A 24,108-nucleotide genomic window follows, 5' to 3' on the forward strand; every position below is an offset into this window, starting at 1 on the left:
GCAGAAGGAACGATGCCCAGGAGCTGGTTGTTGACTAAATGTATCTGTCATCTGAACTTGGTTGAAAAACTGCAGGAGTCAACACTTGGCCCACTTTGGGTGAAAAGAGTAAAAGGAAGGGGTCACCAATATGGGGTCTAATCAAGACATCTCAATGATTACAGCTAGACCTAGCATCCACCTGAGGTGGGTGGATGGATGGGGAATGAAGCCCTCTCTGATTGACTTTGTCCATTTCCTTTTCCTGGAAAAAGAAGAGCAAATAGGCCTCTCTGATCCCATTGCAAAGAGCACAATTAGTCATCCCCAAGCTCTAATGGCTTCTTGAAATGCTCAGCTGCTTTTGATGACTAATCTGCTAAGTAAAATAAGTGATGCCTAGCAAAGCAGCACACTCCAAATCCAGCTTTAGCTTTATATTATGAATGACATCAGATGCACTGGTAATTAAATCAGCAGATACTCAAAATCTGGTGACTCAGCCTTTGTACTAGTGACTTTTAACTTTTGTTCATGAAACTATAAATAAGTAAGGTATGATCATTTACTGAAAAATGTTTGCAGGTAAAACTTTGAGTTTCAAATTCCTCCCTCAGATTGAATGGATGAGAACCATTCTGGTTATAAAGAAAGTAAGGCTATGTCCAAATTAGCAAACACGTCATATGTCATTTGTTTTGTCCTTCATTTAATTGACTGCTACTATGATCCCCCTCACAAAAATGCCCGGGGTGATCTTGAGATAGAGAATCTAAAGGATGATGACCACTAACCTGGATGGCTTTGAAAAGGGGATTATGTGTTCTTATGTAGGATGGACCCTGAATTCATCAGACTTAGTTTGTGGTAGAAAAAAATAGCAGATGAAATTAGCAAAAGAACAGTTCAGGGATTTACAAAGTTGTTCTAAAACTTCCCCAGAGACCCAGCTGTTTGGAGGGAGTAGCTTCTGACCAAGCACATCCCTAGACAGAACAGCCATTTTTCCACTGATAGAAGAATGCCCCATTTTATTTATAAGAATCACCCAAGGCAGCAATAGCTGTATCTGGGGACTCACCATATCAAACATGTAGATGGAGCATTTGCACAACCAGATATTTAGAGTATCACTCACCAATGGGAATAAGCTCCTTATGCATGAAATACACTCCACAATATAGCAATGCTAATTTTTCCCAGCCTAATTAAAGTAAACCATTCAAGTGACCATCTTCAGGATGTTGTTTTTGAAGTGGAAGACCAGGATTTGCCTGAGCTTCAGTCATGCAGAGTGCTGAAAGAAATCCCTTTGAGTGTAGACTCACAGATAGCATGTAAAATCCAGACAAATGATTGCTTTGCCAGTGATTCCCATTTTGCAGCAAACAGGTTATTAGTGTGGGACTCTGTACAAGGAGCCTGCATTCAAAAAGCCTGTTCATTATTAATGGAATATGAGCTTTTGACATCAAAGGGGATCCATTATGTATGCTAAACGGTGGTGTGAGAGAAAAGAAGGACCTGCATTTCAAGTCCTCTCGGTGCTTTTGTCCCTTGTAAATCAATCAAGCTTGACAGATACTTTAAGGAGAGTAATCTTTTCAATGATACTGTCAATGGATAACATAATGGAACATTGTCTTGATGCTGTGTGAAGACATGAAGCTAGTCAATTACAGACAACACTTCATGCAGCCGCCAGCTTTCACTTGAAGCAATTCTAGGGAAGTATTCTAATCCTTACAAATGTCTGCTGTAGCATACAATGTAAATGAGACCTCCTGAAGCTTCAGAAAAATAATTAGCTACAACAGTGGCCCATTCCCACACTTCTCAAACATGGGCATGATAACGTTTACTGTGCAGTTTTCCGTCCTTCTGGAGCGTTCGGTGCCTGCTGTGTATTTATATACACAGCTTTCTAATTGTCACCGCTTTGTTCCTCACACCCACAAAGGCTTATACCGAGAGTGTCATATCTGCACATATCTCTTAACAAAGAAATCCTGGTAGCCTGGCCAACTGTATTCCCTGCTGTTCTTACTACTATAGCTCAAGACACTACTAGGGCTTGTTTATTTAGAAAGAGTCGAGAGTTTTGCAACCATGTGGGACGGTCACAGACCTCAACATGACAAGGGTTTCTGACACTAAGGCAGAGATATGCAACAGGGGCATCCCTGTTACATGTTGGAAAGTACCCAAAGATTAGCTCATGTCATCCAGATTATAGTAGCCTGTCAGCAATAGAGAACAGTAACGGCCACCAGTAGTACCTGGTGGGGAAGGGCTATCCATAATAAAGCATGTCACGGATCTTGCATCCCTCTGGTTAAACATTTGCAGATCTTAAGCAAGATTTTTAAGCAAGATTTCTTTTTTAAAAAAAACACACATCCAAGTACAACAGAAGGAATGTGAGCTGCCAGTTTAAACATGTGGATCAACAAGACAGTGAGGCTATTAGTTTGGGGCCTGCTATTTTGTCCAGCGATAACTGGCATTTGAGTCTTGTTCCAAATGAATTTCTCCCTGTACAAGGTCACACACCAAAACTGCTGAGTCAGTGTGAGAAGCTGTGAGCCAGCAGCTCCCAGAATAATCTCAAATACGCTGGCTGCCAGCATGTGCTGAAGCCTGCCAGTTGCCTCTGGAAGTGACCTGGAGCAGGAGGCAAACAATGCTTATTTGATTGTTGGCACCTACTTTCTCTCTTCCTAAAAGGCTTCTCTTCCTCTAAAAACAACAACAACAACCATCACTACCAAATGACAAGGATATGCACCCTTCCTTCCAAAATAGAATTAATTTAGTTTGTATTTTATCCAATATGAGAAGATACATAGTAGCAGCAGTTTAACAATTCAAGCCTGGCATATAGTAACAGTCGAGTAAGTTGCCCCAGCTAGTCCTGAACCAAATGGTGATCTAGACAAGGAAAATGTTTGGCTCCCACTCCATTTGTTCAAGTTTTTAAAAATTTGCATTCCCCCCCACCTTTTTCATTTGTAGCCTAGTTCATTATTTCAATGCACAATCTGCAAGCCTGTTTTATCTTTGTCATATAAGACAATATGTTTGCCTGCACTGATTTGATCACAATCAGTCATATGCACATAATTTGGTAAATTTCCACAAGGATAAAATATAGCAATTTTGTTAATGCAATATTGGCCACACAGACTGGCAGCTTTACAAGTACCGGTAAATATGAAACCACAGCATTAGAACTGCAGAACATGGGTAGCCTTTATGTAAAACCCACCATCTCCCTTGGGCTAAGTTCACGATGAAAACCTCCCTCTTTAGAGCTGCTATTTGCCCCACGATGCATCGTTATTTAAGTGAACATTGTTCAAACTCCCACCCTCAATGGCACCATCTTGCTTCTACCCCCAAAGGCACCGTAGGTGCTATTTAAAAGTTTAAAACATGACACACTAATTGCAATCACTCTACTGACTTCACATCTATTTGGACCCCTAAAAAGACCAAGATGCTTTTTGTGTGTGTTTGGACTGGGCACACTGCTTCCATCAAAAGAATCAAACAGGTTTGATCCCTGGACAATTAAATTATGACTTTAATGTGCACACATCCCTACCCACCCAAAAAAACCCAGTTTTGATACTATCACAGACACAACTTCCTGCATTGAATAAAAGGTGGGAACACTACATGGCAGGGCATAATGCTGGCTGCATCTTTTGCCATATATTTCCAATAGACACAGAAAAATGGAATTGGAATTTGGGCCGCGTAATGATCCAGAATTCATGGAAAATCTATCCCAGTGGGCCTAATGGTAACCTTACCACTGTAGTGAAAGCATTTCTCAGCAGCAGGACCTTAAGCTATTAGTAACATGCTGAAGATCTTGACCTCAAAAGTGGGTTTGACACTTTTGACCCTTGGCCTACAATTTCTGCAGATAGATACCCAAGCACTGTCACCAAATCCAAGTGCATGTCTTACCTTAGTTTGTTTATCAGCTCTGCATTGCAAAGTGTTTTCTTTTTTTTGGCCAATTTTTATTAAGTGAAACCATGAGATGCAAACAATTTCTATACAGTACTGTGAGGTGGGGAAAGCCCTTCAGGCTAGCATTATTGCTAGTAGACAAATGGGACTCTCTGTTGATTGCTTTGTTTCCAATATGCAGACTCAGCTGCTTTACGTTGTTTCTGTGCAGGAAAAGCCAGGGAGGCCCTTTATAGCATGTTCCCTCTTCCTGCACCTTCAAAATATGGGTTATTAGGATGATATTGGCTGTGACTAGAATAATGCAAGATTAAACACAACACAGCAGCTGGAACATCCACTGATGGCATATTCTGGCTGGCTGGCTGGCCTCAGAAAAAAATTAAGCACTGAGGAGAAAGGAAAAGGGGAAAAAATAAAGGCCAGGTCAGGTTGCAGGGGTTGGGGTTGGGGGTGGGAGGGGAGAGAAATATCTGTCCAATATAGCATTTAAGGGATGCAATATAACATCCCATTTTGACAAACAAAAGTTATTGTATCAAGGACATTTTTTCAGTTAACCACCTTGCTGGATCAGACCATTGTTCCATCTAGTTCAGCACAATACTTCCAAAAGTGACTTGCCATATGTCTTTGGCAGCTCACAGCCTACCCCTGAAGTCCGACTCCTGGTAGTCAAGGATAAGCTATACAGTGGTGCCTCGCAAGACGAAAAGAATCCGTTCCGTGAGTCTCTTCGTCTAGCTGTTTTTTCGTCTTGCGAAGCAAGCCCATTAGCGGCTATTAGCGGCTATTAAAGGCTTAAGGGATTAGCGGATTAGCTGCTAAAAGGCTATTAGCAGCTTAGTGCCTTAGAAAAAGGGGGTGGGGAGCGGGGGAAAAAACCCAGGAATCGCAAGACATTTTCGTCTTGCGAAGCAAGCCCATAGCAAATTCGTCCTGCGAAGCACCTCCAAAACGGAAAACCCTTTCGTCTAGCGGGTTTTCCGTCTTGCGAGGCATTCGTCTTGCGGGGCACCACTGTATTGCCTCTGAACATGGCACTTCCATTGAGGGCAAAAATCTATTCTAACTCTGTCCTCTGCCATCAGCCCCAGCCACCATGACCCAAGGGTCAGCAATGATGGCAGTTCCAGTCTAGCAACATCTGAAGGCAGTGCTGGATTTACGTATAAGCTAAACAAGCTATAGCTTAGGGCCCCACCTTCTTGGGGGCCCCAAAAAAGTTTAAAGAAAAAAACTGGATGTACATTTCCAAAATATAAGATAAAAAACAAATTACTTTGATAAAATACATATTTTGTTATGTGCAAATGGCTTTAGATACCTATTAGGTCCATAAACAGCAAAAAACAGTGACAATTTGTTGTTGACAAAGGGCAGCTGGACATATAAAGGGCCCCATTACCTTCAGTAGCTTAGGGCCTCATTAAATCTAAATCTGGCCCTGTCTGAAGGCACATGTTCCTCACCCGTCTCATAAACCCAATATGCAGTCAGTTGCAAATGTGACCAGGCTCTACTGGTTGTGAGAATGCTGCCACAACAAAAGTGAATCCAGCAAGTAGGAGCAACACACACATATCTCAGCCATCATGGCTTGTATGGAGCATGGGCTGCCAAAGGCTGAATGAGTTGTATGAATAGACACCTATTTAATAATACCAAAAAACAAAACAAAAAAAAAAAAAATGAAGGGAAGGGGAATGAAATACAGTAGGGGGGAAAAGAGAGAGAGAGAGAGAGAGTTGCTTACAAAGGAGAAGTCTTCAGCATTCTGGCAGAGTAGCTTGGGGAAAATAGCCTGTCTCTGAAATCTTTCCTCGTCTTCAAAAATGTTCCCATACATAAAGCCATTCATCATCGTGGAGTGAGCATGGATGTCGATATAGAATTCCAGGGTAACTTTCTGTATAGAAAATATATACATGCACACAAAAGATAAATTGAAAACATATTTCAAAAGGGAACTCAGCTATAAAAGCAACAATGTCATCCCTGAAAATCAAAACATATAGCAGTAGGAAGTGTTGTGCCAGAATGAAGACAGTGTACCAATTAGGGCTGCTTCAGGTCTTTCCCAAAGTGGCACACACAGCCCTAAAGCTGACATTCCTGTGCAGATGTTTCTCTTTGAGATGCTCACACATCTCGGCCCACTCTTGAATGGAAATTTTCCACTCATCCATATGGAAATTGCTGGTTTTACCCAGACCTAAAGATCTGAACTGAAGAGAAAAAGAAGTATTCAGTTTACATCTCTGTAAGAAAAAGAGAATGGTGGAGTTCATTGATTATCCATGCCAAACAATTACAGTCTACAGGTTATTTCATACAATCATTTTTTCAGGAAGAAGTCACTACGGATGATAAATCATTATAAAGCTTCTGTACATTTGTACCTAAAACTATTTCCTTGTGTAGTGAATGCTTGTAGGAATTTCTCACCTCATGGTGACATTTCCTTATACAAAAGACAATCTGAGCACTTGAAAAGGTGAAATCTGGTAGATGGACATGTAAAGAAAGTGAGAAAAATATTTTAGGCTGTAATCCTATACCTGCTCAACTGGGAGTAAGCCTCATTAAACTCAACAGGACTTATTTCTGAGTAGACATGTATAGGGTTGCACTGTCGATTTTATAAAGCGTGTTGTCCTTCATGGAGAGCACGTGTTGCAGTGGGGGCTAGCAAGACACCCCGCTGTTGCTGGGTGGGAAAGAGTTTGGTCACCATTAGCAGAGGGTTGGCTGTTGCTGGGGAGAATTATATGTTGCCATTTTTTGATTGACAGCCCTAGTTTTTAAATGCCCTGCAAGCAGCGTTGAGCTTCCTCTTTTCACTGTGTACATCGTATCACCCGCCCTTCCTCCCTATTTTAGGCTTTTTGCTTGACCTTGCTATGCCTGTCATGGGGTCGTCTGCTCCTGGGGCAGGGGCCCGGTAGGAATTTTGTCCATTTGGCTGATTGGCTGGTGCCATTTGGTTTTTGCCTACTGCGTAGCAAATCGTCACAACTTGTAAGGTTGCGATTAGGCATTGGTTTGGGAATTGGTTGGTGGAGGGGTATGGATTTGGCTGTGCCTGCCCCTCCAAAAGTGCTGCTGCTGCAAGGGTTTTCCATTAGAGGAACCCAGGGCTCGCCATGCTTTTGTCCGAACCCTATTAAGGGGCTAGGGCCATGCAAGAGCCCCTGGGAGCATTTGGGGAAGGGTGAGGCATGGTTCCCAGTCCCGTCTCTCTCCCCGGGTGTCTTACCCTTTTCTGACTTCGCAGGCATGCGAATGTCAGACTGTCCCCGTGCGGGGTCAGATAGTCGCAACCAATGCCTAAGCAACCACTCACATTGCTTGTAATTTAATAAAGTTGTGGCCAAAATTATGCCAAAAACCTTAGACAAAAATAATGTGTCACTTGTGTTTTATTGGGGGGTGTCTTGGGGACCTCGACACGCAAGCTACAGTAAAGATTCTGAAGGCCTTGGAAATCCTTGTGATTAAGAAGCAGGATATGTACCATATAAATAAATGAATAAAACACATTAAGAGTATAAAACCAAAACATGGGAAAGAAGAATAAAACTGATGGTTAAAATCAATGCAGTATTAAAAGGGTGAGCCTTCCATCTTGATTCAAAATGGCATCTAATTGTATCCAAACACAGGTGAAAACCTGCCCCTTGATCCCTGGAACCATCATGAAATATTTGGTTAAAATCAATGCAGTTTTGAAAGCTTCACTCCACTACCTTGAATCCAAATGGTGTTGTTGTTTCCAACCTTAGATGAACCTCGGGAACCATCGTGCAAAATTTGTTCACAGTATCTCAAGAGGTGTCCAAATGCATACTGAACAAAAACTTTCCAAAATATATACCTCTAGGTGTTTTGAATTACAACCCCCATCACCCTTGACAATTGGCCATGTTGACCAATGGGAACTGTAGTCCAAGAACACCTGTATGGTACCAGGTTGGGGAAGAGTATATTTTCAATGCTTTGTAAGCTGTAGCCAGAACTCAATTAGAAGAGTGAAAATCAACCAACAATCAAATAACCCTTCACTATTCTTCTCATTACACAGTAGCCCAACCCCTCTCAGTAACATGGCCAACTTTGCACTCGTAATTACCTCTTAGAGGTCCAGTTGCCGGGCAGCTCTACCAGTTAGGAGAATGGCATTTTAGTATTATACATGTTCTTTTTTTATGAGTCACATTTGATGATGATAAAAAAATGAAACATCCTTCCCATTCATTTGCCCAGCAATGGATTCATTGTTAATGTAACACAAATATTCGTAGCAGAAAGATTCTCTTTGTTTGGAACTACAAAGAAGGCTTCCTGGCCTTATAATGGCCAGCACTTGCAGAGTTATTCTACTGCTACACTTCAGCTCTCCACTTCATTTTGCTGGTATTCATTGTGTTACGGAATATGACTATGGAGAGCTGTTTTGGAGCATGGTGCCACAGTTGAATTAAGGTACGTACTCTATTTTTTCAAAGAAAACAACAATCTCACTTCATAATGCAATTGTTTCTTGTATAAATTTTTCTGGAATAGAAGGCATCTATGATACAAAAGGAAATAAAGGCTACAGCAATGTTACTCAAAATGGAGGGCGCAAGATCCAATGGCATGTCAGCTACATTTGTCTGCTGCCAAAGTTAATCACAGGAATTACTCTGGTTTATAGACTTTCATGAGTGGGGAAGAACCCAACAAGCTCAAAACCTGGCAAATGCCATATTCAATCATGCCACAGTAATGAAGAATTAAGTCTTTACGGCGAAGGATGAAGATAGCAGAGAAGAAAATATGGCAGTGATTTATAGAAAGCATGGTGATTTGCCAGGTCTAATTATCACAAATGATTGGTAACCCTGTTCCAAGGTCCACGAATGCCCTTCTGTTCATGGAAATGTCTCTGAAGAAGAGAGTTTGGATTTCATATCCCACTTTATCACTACCCAAAGGAGTCTCAAAGCGGCTAACATTCTCCTTTCCCTTCCTCCCCCACAACAAACACTCTGTGAGGTGAGTGGGGCTGAGAGACTTCACAGAAGTGTGACTGGCCCAAAGTCACCCAACAGCTGCATGTAGAGGAGCGGAGACGCGAACCCGGTTCCCCAGATTATGAGACTACTGCTCTTAACCACTACACCACACTGTCTCTGATCGGGTGACAGCTGGAAGGTGCCTTTCCCTCGGCAGTACAGTGGTACCTCGGGTTACATACGCTTCAGGTTACAGACTCCGCTAACTCAGAAATATTACCTCAGGTTAAGAACTTTGCTTCAGGATGAGAACAGAAATCGTGCTCCGGCAGCGCGGCAGCAGCAGGAGGCCCCATTAGCTAAAGTGGTGCTTCAAGTTAAGAACAGTTTCAGGTTAAGAACGGACCTCCAGAATGAATTAAGTACTTAACCTGAGTAACCACTGTACTCTGCATACCCCAATCTGACCCAGTTGTTTGCAGGACTCTGCAGAATTGAAAAGGATATGTGTGGGGGTGACAGAGGAAGTTGCATGGGAAAGGGAAATTTGTTAGTATCCCCTCCCTTCACCTTCACTGATCCCTCCACTGGCTCAGACAGCCTTTCAGAAAGGAAGGACACCTCTGGATACAGCACAGTATCTTTGTGAATGTGCCTCGACATTCGGCTGTTGATATATACAGAATATTAATGCCAATCTCCAACCAAATGAAACTGAGTACCTGGCCCAAAGTCAAGGGTATGTTGGCTCAAAGGGGCTTCCAGGCAAAGCCTAATATCCCAAAAGGCTGATTCAGATATTGTAAACAGGTTATCAGCAAAGGGTTCTTAAGGTGTTTTTTACTCTTTAGATTTTGTGCAGAAAGGATAGATCTGGATTAAATGCAGAGGGGAATTTTGGTGCTGATGGCATTGTGTGGATGCTGTGAAGGATTTGCATGCATAAGCAGCAGCGATCCTGTAATAAAAACCCCTCCTCAAAGCACCCAAAATCAAAATACCATGTCTTAATTGGCTGATGAAATGTAACCTCAATTGCCAAGTTGCAAATTGTCCCTTTAACCCAATCTAAGAAACAGGAAATGAAACCACCATGGTGTGTCCTGCACATTCCCCTTCAGCCATTTGACACCCCGCCCCTTCCTGCCTCTTACACTGAGTGGCAGGTGTGTACTCTCACAGCTTAAAGATTGCTAGACCACATTTCACTGACAGACACAATTTTGCTGATAATTATGCTAAAAAAGAAAAGAAAAAAGTTTTAGAGTTCTCCAGCACTTGAAGAAACATTAGTTGCCAAAATCACACTGCCTGGAGCTTTCTGTAACTAAAAGCCAAAAATACGTGGAAGCAAATCAAACTGTGAAGCTTTGAATTTAAAATCAACCAGCAAATGATAATAGAAGCCACTATGCAATGTTTAGCGATAATAACAATACCTTACAGGTATTATCAAGATAAACATTGGTTGCATAGATGTTCCAGATTTCCTAGATAATTAAAGGTATACTTCATTTCATTATTATAAGCCAGTATTTTCCAAGCCAAAGTCTCTTTGAGCATGTCTGTTCTTATAACTAGCCTCAACCAAATGAGGATGGGGATCAAGAATTAATTATCGAAGGCAGCAATCTAGAAACAACAAAAATGTTGAATTTTGAGATGTTACAAAACCCAATAATCATCCTTCATACTTTCCCAACCTTTCCTTGTGCATTCCATGAAGTATTTGGGGAAAGTGTGTTCATTCTGCATTTTCATTTCATAATCTTGATGACTTTGGAAGACCATTAATTAAACAGCCCAAGGAAAAATGATACGAACAGCCTGGGCTGCTAGGACCACAGTTGATATCCCAATGCAATTATGATTCTTAAGCACAGAGATTTCTTTTTTAAAAAAAATCAATAAAAGCTATAAAACAAAAAGGGATAAATGTGTATTTAGCCCCAAACACAAGTCACTGGAGAGGAAAGCAATGTAGGGAAAAGGTAGTGCTGCAAACCAGCTGTCACTTCAATATAGATTTTATTAATTTTCTGCTATAACCCTGAACTAAGAAGGAATTGAAGGCCTTCCTTTACTCAGATATTGTACAAGAAAAGAATGGAATCATCACTCCCACTTTACTTTATGGAGGATTTAATTCATGGAGTTAACACCAGTGCTCATTTGAAAGTATTTCTTCTTTTTCTCCCAAGGACTTTGCTGCAGAACAGAAGCTCAGAGCTAAATATGGTTGTGTATTTCTTTTTTTAGAATTATACCTTCCCATGCTTCTTCTCAAGAGCAGTCAGCAGCAACAGCCTCCCAGCACCAGCATCCCTGTCACTTACCAGGGGTAGGTAAGCCAAGACTGTAGTTTGGTCAAGCTCTGTGGGGGCACCAGTGCAGCCAACCTGGCCCTCCTGCCAATGCACTCATGCAGCCCCATCCTCACTAAAGTGTCTCCCCTCAGCCTCTCAGTAAGCAGCAGCAATGCCAGAGCTAGGAGCATTGTTCGTTTGTTTCTAAAATGAAATGCAGCCTTAGAAGGTTGCCATTTTGAGTAGGCCAACCTAACCCAAAGACCATCTGCCATGGCATGAGGATCCACATTGTGGGAGAAGAGTGCTGAACAGAGCACTACTTTGAACATAATCTATTTGATCCTTACCATTTAATTTTAAGGAATCTGGAGGCATCCCATTGGATCGCCCTCTCAAACAAGAGCCCCAGTCTTCAAGAGGAGATCTGTTGTTGTACCCTGCCCCCTTCCTCATCACCACAAAAGCCTCTGCAGCCCTGGCCCTACCAACCCTGGAGCCGTAATGTCAGCTGGAGATACAGCTTCATTTTATGTCAGTTTCTTTAAAAAAACAAAAAGAAGACACTTTAATGCTTTTAAAAAAAAGTTTTTGGGGTGTGTGTGTGTTTTAATTGTAATTTTCATCTACCCAATGATCCCTGGAGCATGTCATCATACACGTGCAGGCAGTGGCCCCTGCAACTAAAATTTCCAAGTTTTGAAAATGCCAAGAGCTTCATGATGATATATAAAAACCCATCCCTCAAATTGCTTTCCATTACCTTTGCACTTATCAGAAGTGAGGCAAGAGGTTTTACTGATATTTTGAGTCTGATTCTGTCATCATTACTTCCAAAGAGATACTTTGCCTGTGCCGACGCAGTTGTACGGCAGAAGGCAGCTTGGCTAGTCATTTCACAGAAACTACCTGCCGAGAGATTTTCAGCTCTTCAGCCCTTCAAATCCCACAACTGTCTATGTCTCCAGACACCAGTTTCAAAAGCCCAGCATTCATTATTTTTATTATCAACCTTAAAAAAAAAAAAAAACAACAACAACAACTTTTGAGATTCTCTCTCTCTCTCTCTCAATGAAAACAAGTTATCTACAAAATTCAGGTTGAGTATTTGTTTTTCAGTGGTGGGGGTGTCCTTAGATGAATCTCATGAGGCAACTGTAAGTATTTTCTGTGTCAATAAAAAAAATAAGTAAAAGTTTTTATTGCAGACCATATGACAAATTATGGCTAGTTTACCCTGCACAAGCACATATTGTATATATATCATTTCAAAAGGCTGTGGTCAAAGCTGTAAAACTCAGATAAGCTGGAAAAAATTCAGGATGTTTCACAAGAAATATACAAAACGGAAGTCATGGCGAAATCATTACAGAATGTGCTGAAGCTGGTGACAGAGAGGCAACAAGATGAACAGGACTGTCCCGGTTTGCCCCCTCACATGTTGGTTATTGTAGGGGCAGGAGGAAGAATGACTGACAAGGGCTGTTGTAAGTGTGTGTGTGTACACACAAAGGGGCTTGCTGGATCACAGCTTTGGTATACCATGGTGTAACTTAATGTTATAAAGGAAAACAGCACTTTCCCATTGCTCTACCTTCTACTCTCTTCATGTGACCTCTGTAACATAATTCATATGTGACATGATCTGTGGGTTTTGTGCTCCCACAATAATGGCTCAATGCGTGGAAGGGACACAGAGAAGGGTGACGTCACATGGCTTGGTATACTATATCATGAGGCAGAAATGTGACATAAGGATAGCTTCATGGTTCTTGTAATAACTAGTTCCACAATGGAGCTGTTCCTATTTTGATTCAGTTTGAGTTTGGGAGGTTTTTAACAGGACATGTTTAACAGGGGTGTTTAGGAGGCGAAGAAATGTCATTAAAAATCTCAGGGGCTCTGATGTATATATTATTCCCTTCGGTTATAGGTGACTGATCTAAAATTCTAAGAACAATTTGAAACCCTTAACTTACCATTATGCCATCCCTCAAGTGTCCCTTTGTAAGTTAGTGACTGGGGTTTAAAATCCCCAAATAGGAAATCTTCAACTAAGAAATGATGAAACATATTAAGCAGACAGCATCTTTTCTCTGTTTAGCTTAGAATGGAGTACCTTCTCCTAATGACCTTTTTCTCTCAAGAAAATTAATTTTTAAGTGGAGAGGGGGAAACACAAGGAAAGCAAAGATTACTGTGTGGAAAATATATCAATATCAGCAAGAAAGAGATTTGATTTTTTCATTGCTTCAGGTTTGAGTCTTTAAAAAACAAAAACAAATAGACATTCTAGTCAGACGTGAAAAGTCAAAATTTGCATTTAAATTGAGGTAATTTGGGCTACCTACCCACCCCCTCACTTCTCTCTCAAGTGCAGAACACAAACTACTAGATCTCTCAATTCTCACAAATGGAAGTACAGCAGAGAGGTTCGCCTTTCACTAACTACACATAGGGTTCAAACTGGCAAGCATAAGAAGTGCCCAGATGATTCACAGGCTACTTAACAGTTGCTAACCTGTTTCAACAGACATTTCATGATGCTGAAAACTCTCAAATAGGGATGGGAAATCTGTCTATTTCTATCCATATCACTTCCGCATGGTTTTCACTCACAGTTCTGTTCCATATCTGCATTAATCTGCATTTTTAAAATAAAAAACCCCTTTCAAACTATGCATTTAAATACATATTTAAATATGTAAATGTTCATTTCCTCTGAAAGCAAGTATTTAAATGCATATTTTCCCTCAAAATATTATTTCAATGAATATTTTTATACATTTAAACTACCAAGAACTGCATGGCAGGAAAGTGCAGAATCTGGTATTTTATAGCTAAGTTCCAATCCACACGAGTCTGAGAGATGAAGATCAGGTCATTTAATATAGGAACGGACACAGACTGGATTCTGCAGGCATCCTTACAATGATCTGCAGAATCCAGTTTGTGTGGATTTCCTACATCAGATGACGTGATCTGCACCCATCAGACCAGGCTCAGGAGCAGGGATGGGGAAACTGTGGCCCTTCAGATGTGGTTGAACTCCAACACCGACCAGTCTAAGCCTCTTCCTAGCTAGAAATCACTTGCATAACACCACCAGTGGTGTTAGGGGAGGGGTAGTACCTCTAGTGGGGGACACCTCATGCTGTCCACCTTTGGTCCACCCTGCACTCAGCTCTCACCTGTGGCTCCTAGAAGCTGTTAGCATGCCATAGTGGCCACACCATAGGATATGGCTTTGATTGGCTGGCTAAACCAGGTGAAGGTATCCAGTGAATTAGGGCCTTACCCTGCATGTGAAGACAAGCTCCAGAGGATTGAGCAGACAAGACCAATAGTTGGGCAAATGGTCAAGAAGGCAGTTTCTGCAGAGGCTGTAGAGCTTTCCAAACTGTGGGTTGCGACATGGAAATGTGTTGGCTGCAGCGTGTAGGTGTGTTGGATGACATGTGTCCATGTCTCTTATAAGGGGTAAGTTTAACCTCCAGTTTGCTAGTAACACTGAATTAGTGTGTCATGAAATGATGTGTGTCTAAAAAATGTGTCACCAACATGAAGTTCTAAAAGCTTTTCTGTAGAGGGAAGTGAGGGGCAGGTGGGGCTTATCCACCTGGGAAGGTAGCCCATCTAGGAGAAGGAAAACTCTGGTCCTAAACCTCTGCTGCCTTGCGGCATGTCTTCAGGGGAAGAAAAGATACAGGCCGGGCACCTAAGAGACAGAACCATGCCCAATTTCTGCTGGAATTCTGCTGGAATTAACATCTCTTGAAGTGTTAATGCTGTGAACCTATTAGATGAGGCCTGATAGTTGGGGCCTCGTGGTCCAAAATATCTTCAAGTGGAAAAAGTAGGCTCAGGATGTATATATGTGTAAATAAACCATATATCCTAAAGACATCACAGTCTCCAATGTGCCTCATTCCAAAAGAATCATGAACCCCAGGGTAAGTGCCTGGAGCTCCTGGAACCTTGTAGCACTCAGAGGTTGGGCTGGTGGACAACAATAGGATGAAAACTGCCACAAGTACAACAACTTGAAAAAGCTGAAACTGAAACACTAGGATGGCAACAATGGCAATTGTTTGCAGTTCTGTTTCCAATGTTTCGACTCAGTTAACAATGTAAATGAATAACCTGAGGGTTCCTCAACCACAGGGAGGCTCTAATTCTACACATACTGCCACTGTGTCCATCCACAACAGGAAGATTTCTCTAGCAACACAATAAGGCTCAGAGACAATGTAAGAGATTACAGGTCCAGAACAACATGAGGCATCTCTGCTGGTCCCAGGCACGTCCTCCTGACCTGGATTTGGATCTAAAAGGCCAAGGAAAATTGTGGATGCATGGAGGATAAATTGTTAGCAAGCACAATTTGTGACCTTGCACAATATCATTACCGATCAGAGTGTGTTTCTGTAAAGGCCTGAGCCTCAGCTTCTAATTTCCAGGCTGTTTGGATCACTAGCCAACGTGAGATAGCTTTAACCCAGGTCTTAAACCAGCCTGTGTTTTGACCATTGAATAACAATTCTGAGGCAAGGTTGCAGCTGCTGAGTAAAATTGTGGGTTTTCCAACCTTTTAACCCGGGATGGAAGTAACCACGCCAGTCCAATTATCGCCCTGACAACTCCACACCTTCCTGGCATCTTTTCTTATATCCTTTCTGAAACTTCTTCCTATCCCAAGCTGCCAAGAAAGCTCTGATGTCAGTCGGCTGCTGGGTTTATTACACCATCTGAACCTTGTTTTTATTTGTGTATGTTATTAAGGAGACAGTTCTACCAACCCTTCCAGGTGCCTGTAACCTTCATAAAACAAACAAGGCCTATAGACAGACAGTGGCACGCTTCCCAGAACTGCGCCTTCAGCTGGAAAACAAGAACAATGTTACCACATGCTTTGACTTTTAAAAGATGCAGCTAATTGAAGTGCCTCCTCATGTCTTTCTCCAAGGATATGTGTGTGTTTTTTTTCTAAAAGTAAGGCAGCAAAATGGCTGATGCCGCAGATGGCCATAGAGGAAAAGGAGCACATTACAGTTTTCTTGCTGCCACACACTTTCAATGCACATAGAACTAGTCCCCCTGAGAGTGATGGGATGATGATATTCTGGCACTCCCAAGGGGAATTGCATGGGGGGGGGAAGAAGGGGCTTTTATTTCGAGGTAGACATGCATAAAGGTAAAGGTAAAGGATCCCTGACAGTTAAGTCCAGTCACAAATGACTCTGGGTTGCGGCACTCATCTCACTTTGCTGGCTGAGGGAGCCGACATTTGTCCTCAGACTGTTTTTCTGGGTCATGTGGCCAGCATGACTAAGCCGCTTCTGGTGAAACCAGAGCAGCACACGGAAATGCCGTTTACCTTCCCGCTGGAGCGGCACCTATTGATCTACATGCACTTTGATGTGCTTTCAAACTGCTAGGTTAGCAGGAGCTAGGACCAAGCAATGAGAGCTCACCCCGTCGCAGGGATTCGAACCGCAACCTTCCAATCAGCAAGCCCAAGGCTCAGTAGTTTACACCACAGCGGCACCCTGCATGCATAGGGTTGCATTATTAGTTTACTAATTTGGGATCAGCTAAGACTGAAAGAACAAGTGCACCATCTAATTGCTATTAAGTCCCCTGTAGAAAAATAGAAATTGGTGGTTACATTGTCAACTGAGATGGATGTTTCCAGTGATTTAGGTAACTGATAACAGACTCTGCTATTGGTACTTGCAGAAAAATGTCCATATTATTCCAAAGAGTGTTCTGCATTGTGCAATGCTAACTTGTGATGGTGTTTGATTGAATGTGACAGTTTCTGGTCTAGCAACTGCTGTGAACATTTTCCCCACAAGTATGTTACTTCCCTAGCCAGTGCCTAGGGGCCAACACAGCCTCAAGTCAACCCTTGCTAGTACTATGAGATGGCTTCTATTTGGGAGGAGGAAACAAACAGGCAGATCACAACAACAACAGCTGGGAAGACTTCACTTTGATTTTAGAATGTTATTGAGGGTTTAAATAGTACGCCCTCATCTCCTCTCCCCAAAATTTTGTGATCTGTAAACCCAACAGCACTGTTTCTGAATGCCTCTCCAAACCTTAGAGATGAAGAGCCGGGGGAACATAAAGATCACCAATCAAAACCTACCATAATGAAGTACAATCCTGATGCTCAAAAAAGTGTCCCTGGCCAACAAACATGTGTGCCATGTCCAGAAAGCAAGAGAGAGCATCACACCCATGGCAAAAGTGTCCACTGCAAAAGGAAAGTCTTTTAATAAAACAAAGCAGTGCAGTTTGGCAGGCAAGCCAGATCCTGCAAGAATCTTAAGCTACCAGTGAATCTGGCCTTAGAAAACCTTCTTCCTTAGCCCCATCTATTCAGCTCCTTCTGGACCAGGTGATGGGGTATAGGAACGAATGCACACTCAGAATCCCCTCAAGCCTGGCAGTGCCGCTGATCTCCTTGCAAAATGACTTTGTGCTTTGCCAGTTGTCCAGTGTTTAGTATTACTTTATGTAAGAGCTGATGCTTGAACAGAAATGAAACAAAATCACCCTTAAAACAGGAGTAGAATAAAGTTTATGAAGATACTATGCTGATCATTATTTGGAAGGGCCCCCTAGGACACAATGACCTTCTCAATGAGTTGGCTTGCTCTGTTGTTTTCATGTGGTAATCATTTCTCCTGAATGGACCCCAATGCAACCATGATAAATGTCATGTTCACTGCAACAAAAATCATGGTAAGAATCAGCTCAATGGAGATATTGCAGTAAAAAAACGACAACCAACTCCTATGTTGGCTTGCACGAACTTTCTACTTGATAAGAAAAGAATATTAGGAATAATGATATTGTTGCATACCACCCCAATCTCCAAGCAGTGTGAGATTCCAGAGGTTCCAAGCACCTACCCAGGGGTTTGTTTTTCCTTTTGGACATGAGGCACAGTGGAGACTGTGGTGTCTTTAGGATACATGGTTTATTCACACATATGTACAACCTGATGAAGGGGTTCACCGCATCAACACCCCAAAAGGGTTTGTTTTTCTCATAGCTGCAGCCTTGGATTCAAAGGCAACCATCAAGCTTGCTGCCTTTACCAGTCTGCAAACTTTTCTTCCTCTAGGTAACATCACAGCCAACCCTAAAGGCTCTAATTCAGACTCTGGCTGTGTCTTCTAACTAACTATCTGAGAGCTGTAGGAAGGCTCCATCCATTTACCATCTGGCCCAGAGCCTTCTCTCTTTAGCTTTGTTAATGGTCCATCACCTTTCCCTTTGTTCTCTCTTAATGGCTCATCTCCCAGGCGATTACCTCATGAGGAAACTAGCCTGTCTTGTTTTTTAACCCTTGCTGAATCCAGGGGTTCAAGAGGTTTGATTAAATCCAAACACTTACTGCATCCAGGAATTCAGGGGAGCCTGGCACCCACAAGCTCATAGCAATATATTGCAACAGGGACTGCAACAAAATGCTGTCGTGCAGAGTGCCCTTGTCCAGGGAACAAGCCAGCCATGCTCTCTTCCAGGATATTCCAGTTCATTCCACACTGAAGACCAGCAGAATTAATCCCCATTGCACTCTAGAGGTGTCATGCGCAAACAACAGTGCTTCCAAAAAGTTCCAGTTCCTGGTGGTAAAATATGCTCTACTGGGATCTGGGGACCACTTGCCTCCATGGAGGTTTTTGACCTTGGGACAGAGAAAGGGTGACAGTAGGGGAGGATGCTTTGTGAATCTTGCATTGGGGCAAGATATGGGGAACTCGTACATCCCTCCCACACACATAGATTCATTCTAATCTGGCAACCATAGCAACTAGCTTTTGGAAAACTGCCGTTCTGTGTTTTCTCAGAAGGCAGCCACTTTTGTGTGTTACAGGAGAGTAGTTTTTTTTCCAGATTAAGCAGAGCACAGCTACTTAAAAAAAAAACCTAGAAAGCTGATAATTGTTGGTCAGATGGGTTGATGTATGTATGCAGTGTGGTAGTTTGTCCTCCAGGCTGGAGAACAAAATAGTTCCTGCATGCCTCTCCAGACCCTTCCTGTTGTCTAGAAGCTTTCTGGTTGTTGTTGTTTTTTAAAAAAGAACATGAATATATATAGCATTTCCCCCTCAATATTTTGGAAGTTCCAGCCTTCTCATTGTTTACAGTCTCTTTAATCATTCGACAATAAATGGAGCAATGGTATGCTTATCTGCAGCTAAGACTGTGTCCACATAGTCAACAAGAAATCTTTTGAGCATTCCATTCTGCTATTCTGTTTGCTATCCTCTCCGAAGATATCTACAGAATAAAGGTATGTGTGTGTGTGAGTGAGTGAGAGTGAGAGAGAGAGAGAGAGAGAGAGAGCACTGCAGTGTGAAGCATGAGAATATTAATTTAAATCACCAACCAGTAATATTAGATATTATTATTAAAAGCTCTCAGTTTGAAATATACAAATACACAGTAAATATTTAACAGCATGGAAGGAATGAAGGTACTTTCCTCATCAGATTTAAATATGCCTCAATAAATGCTTTCAACCAACCTAATTTTTTTATTTTGCAATTCATCCAATTCTGCAATTGCAATTCATCCAGTTCTGAAGTTGGTTCAGATTTTTTTAAAAAAGAAAACAAGCTGCATGCGCAGACGCAAGAGGTTAATGCAAGAAACAGAAATTGCTGCCTTATAACATAAAGCCTGCTAAGTCTCACTGCAATCTAACATATACTTAAATTGGAGAATGCTTGTCCTTAAAATTAAGCTGAATCAAGGTATTACACAATTTTCACAGAACAAGCTCCATTGAAGACAAAGCTTACGAATTTATGGGAACAAGGTTTGGAAGAGATTGATTCTGGTCAAAAAATGATGTGGACTTCTTTTTTAAAAATAAATAAACATTTACAAATAAGCAAGCAAGCAAGCAAACAAACAAATCAACATTTATTTTTATATTTATTTTCACCAGAGGCTTGCAACCAGTGAAGTGCATCTGTCTCCCTCACTATTAACTTTTAGGTGAAATTTAAAAACATTCCTGTTTACCCATGCATTTGATGGCTGAAAGTTCTGTCCCTGCCAACCCTGAAATTATTAGTTTGAGAGTAGGTGATTGCTTTTAGGAATTCTAAAATGCTTTTGAGAAAGCTGTTTTAAACTGTTTCAATTTGTTTTTTGTTTTTTTTAAAGAAACTTTTAATTGTGTACGTTTGCTATCCTAGGTTATTTTGGAGGAAGGTGCAGGGTAAAAATCAAATCACTAAATCAAATAGGATCATACACCTCACCATCGGCACCACTCAACAGATTATTGGGGGGGGGGGGGGAATCTCTGAACTTTTGTCGATTTGTGTGTCTTATGAACCCTGAGCCTATTCCTACCCCTCCGGTCTACTTCAGATTCCACTTCCCACAATATCTGAAAGAGAGAGATGGGCAGCTGGAGAGGGAGTAAGAGAGACCCCAGACAAGAGGCATTGGGACTCATGAGAAGGGAGAACAATTATGGGCACACTTAGAATGTGGGAAGGGGGGCATTTTTCTGCGCATTCTCCATTTTTCTTTGTAACTGCCAGCTCAAATCAAGTTTGAGGGAGCTTATCCACTGGTAGAGAAGACATTGCATCCAGTTTAGTTCTACATCCTCTTCTTGCCTCAGCGGCCTTGAGACTCTAGAGCTTAAGTTTGGGATGAGCCATGTTCTAGAGCTAACCAGCCTCTTGTTGCTTTGCCTATGGCTGTTTCTCTATTCCCATCTCCAATATCATTACCCCCATGACCTCCTCACCCCCTGCAATCACATGATCCACCATACACACTGGTACATGTTCAGATTGCAACCCAGTGGCAAACTATTTGCAATCCACACACATTCCACACTGGTGGTCTGTCTGCATCTCCTATGCTGTGCGAAGGCCCTCTGCGATGCAGTGTAATCCTTCTCACAAAACGCTACACGTCAGTGCTTGTAGTGTTCTGATGTAGTGCGGCATAAGATAGTGGACGAATTGCCCTGCACGAGCTTCATGCTTTCTGTTCTGTGCTCAGAATCACCTTCTCCATGCTTATCCCAAATCTCGATGCTTTTTTCATCGAGCCCCATTGCTTAGATTCCCCACCCACCCAGTTAATGACCGCTCAGCTCCGCCTCTGATGTAGACTAGCTTTGATCACACTCTGCCCTGATCAGCCCACACTAGACACCAATGCTGACAGTCATATGGGATCAGTTGTCAGGGTAAGCACAGTGTGATAAATGTTGTGCTCCTGTGCACACTTTAGAAGCAGCTACTGTAGCACCCTGCTGATTTTATTAGTAGCTACCCAAGTCCTTGTAAATGTCATTGATTCATTCATAAAGCTATGGCATTTGGGTCTTTTAAAGTGTAGGAAAAGATTCATGTGCAACCAAGTTCGAGCCTTCCTTCCATGAATACAAAGTCTAAAAGGAAGCTCCAGTGGGAAAGAAAGATCCCCACCCCCAGCTCTGTTTTCTTTGTTAACTTTGTGGAACAAAGTGCTTCTGTCTTGCCCCTCCTCCATCATCTTATCTCTTCCCCTTCTATTTTGTCTTTAAGGCTCTGCATCTTGGAAACCACTTTTGTGATTTTTATCTCCATGATTAAAGTAGAAGACTTTATTGAGTTCTTTGCATCAGCCCCAAGATCTGCAATGCAGGATTTTACATAACGCTTCACTTCTTCTCACACCATTACTATTGGTAACCTGATAGAAAAGAAATGCAAGATACCACGTTGCTTATGATGTATGTTTCTGGGATTATGTGTGTGATTAGCAAAAAGAGGGGGCAGAACTACATGTGATAAGGAACTGCAGCACCAAACATACAGTTTTGCACACCACTGTGACCAGGAAGTGTTCTTAGATAATGGCAGTTTGTTTGTTTGTTTACAAAATAGAAAACAATTAGAGAAAATGTGCCTCAGCATTTCATTCCACTCCAGCCGCTTCCTAACTAAAAGGTCAAGAGGAGGAAAAGCTGTTAGAAAGTGCCAACATTTCTTCTTTCACTGGCATTCTGGATAAGATATTCAGGGGTGGGGAAATAAGAAAGATCAATTGATCTGCCATTTGCGTATTTTAGTGTGTGCATTTTTAACTTAAGCCTGTTTGATTAAATGATTGAAGCTGGAAGTCTGACTGACACCCAGCACAAGGTGATCATGTGATACGTTATCTCAGAGGACCGTAGAATTTATCAAACAATATCTTTTATTGGACCAAACAGCTATTTAAAGTGTCACAAGCTTTCAGCAGAGGCAGCATACACCCTTGATGAGCTTCTGGAGTGGGAGGTAATGATGGCTTGGTATCTGACACACAATGGCAGAAGCCTAAACTGTTCAAATGCATGCTATATTCTTTGCTTAAATGTCAGATTTTGCAAGTGATGCTAATGCTCTGATTCAACAAAAGAAAGCTCACATCCTCAAGTAGAAATTGTGAGGATGTTTCCAGAAGCCAAGCACAGCCCTTGGTAGAGAAGACTACATGTTTGGGTGCAGAGGTCTGGATTTAGTCTTTGCCATTCCTTGCAAATGATTGACACTATTTTATTGCGGGCTGCATGCATGAAGCTCATGTTCCAGCTTTTCAGCTGGGGAAATATGCACACAATCTCCAACTGTGCATCAGTTTTCTCCTACTGGGTTGGGGTGTAAGAATGCCTAGCATCTGTTCTAGTAGCGCAGAATAAAATGGGAGCCATTTTTAAATCACATGCAACACATTCTAGCAAATGTAGGAGTCACATTCAAATCAGACATGTAGTGAACACACACACAAAAATGTTAAGTGTTACTTGTGAAAACAGCCTAAATCTTCACATTTATTTATTAAATTTATATCCTACCTAGACCTTCCTCCCAAAGGAGCCCAGGGTGACAAATTCCAGATGATTTCAGATCATTTTCTGTCTTGCCACAAAATAATAATAATAAGCCAAACCATGGTGAGTAATAAGCCAAACCAAGTCTGGAAGAAAAAGAAGTGTTTCTATGCACAGCCAGTGCCTCCCACCTAGCACGGTAATGTTCACCATGTCTTTGTAGCTATTAAAGTTCTTATTGTAACCTTTTATCACAATTCACGCAAAATATATTTTGCCATGCTGAAAAGGCTTGAAAATGAAGATTCAGGAATGAGTGTGGCCAGTGCTCCCCCCCCCCGTCAAATGGAGTACTCAAGAAGATCACCATTTTATAGTTCAAATTGGAAAAAATAAATACAGTAAATGTACAAAGATTCATGAAATGTTTATGAGTATGCAGACCCCTGCATCCCCCCAGAAAAAAAACACTGAGTGTGGCAATAGAGTATTGAGCAGCAACAAAGACTTGCCAATCCACTAAGTTAATAGTCCATCTTTATGGCATCATTTCCATGCCCATTTCCACTAATGAGTGGGAATTTATTCAGTTACAACAAAATGTTTTAGCATTCATTTAGAGTATTCAAAGTGCTCTACAGACATTATCTGAACAATTCTTACAACAGCCCTGCAAAATAAGTCAATATTGTTATCTCAACATTGCAGCTGGGAGGTTGAAGCTGGAGAACTGTTAGATTCACATTTGATGTATGTTTTGAATCAAGGACATCACAGCTCATACATTTTAAACATTATACTCTACCAGCTCGCAACAGATTTGGGACCCTTCAGAATAGGCTCCAGGGTTGTATTCAAACAAGCTTTTATTTGGTATAGATGCAATGAAATGAGCAAACCTTAGTCACGTTTATTAACTTCAGTGGGTCTACTCTGAGAAGGACTAGCATGGAATACTACTCTGTATCTTCCAGCCTTCACTGGA

The 24,108-nt window shown here is 41.7% G+C and overlaps 1 protein-coding gene across 1 annotated transcript in view; it reads right to left on the reverse strand.

Annotated features, from left to right (window-relative positions):
• The window catches only part of BEND5 (BEN domain containing 5), a 706,924-nt gene that overhangs the window by 65,129 nt on the left and 617,687 nt on the right, over positions 1-24,108 (reverse strand). The window contains exon 10 of the mRNA XM_083447871.1: positions 5,720-5,872. Coding sequence (XP_083303997.1) covers positions 5,720-5,872 — 153 coding nt within the window. The remainder of the gene's footprint in view (positions 1-5,719; positions 5,873-24,108) is intronic.

Source organism: Podarcis tiliguerta, assembly GCF_965153285.1.
Source record: "Podarcis tiliguerta genome assembly, chromosome: 6".
NCBI classification, from domain to species: domain Eukaryota; kingdom Metazoa; phylum Chordata; class Lepidosauria; order Squamata; family Lacertidae; genus Podarcis; species Podarcis tiliguerta.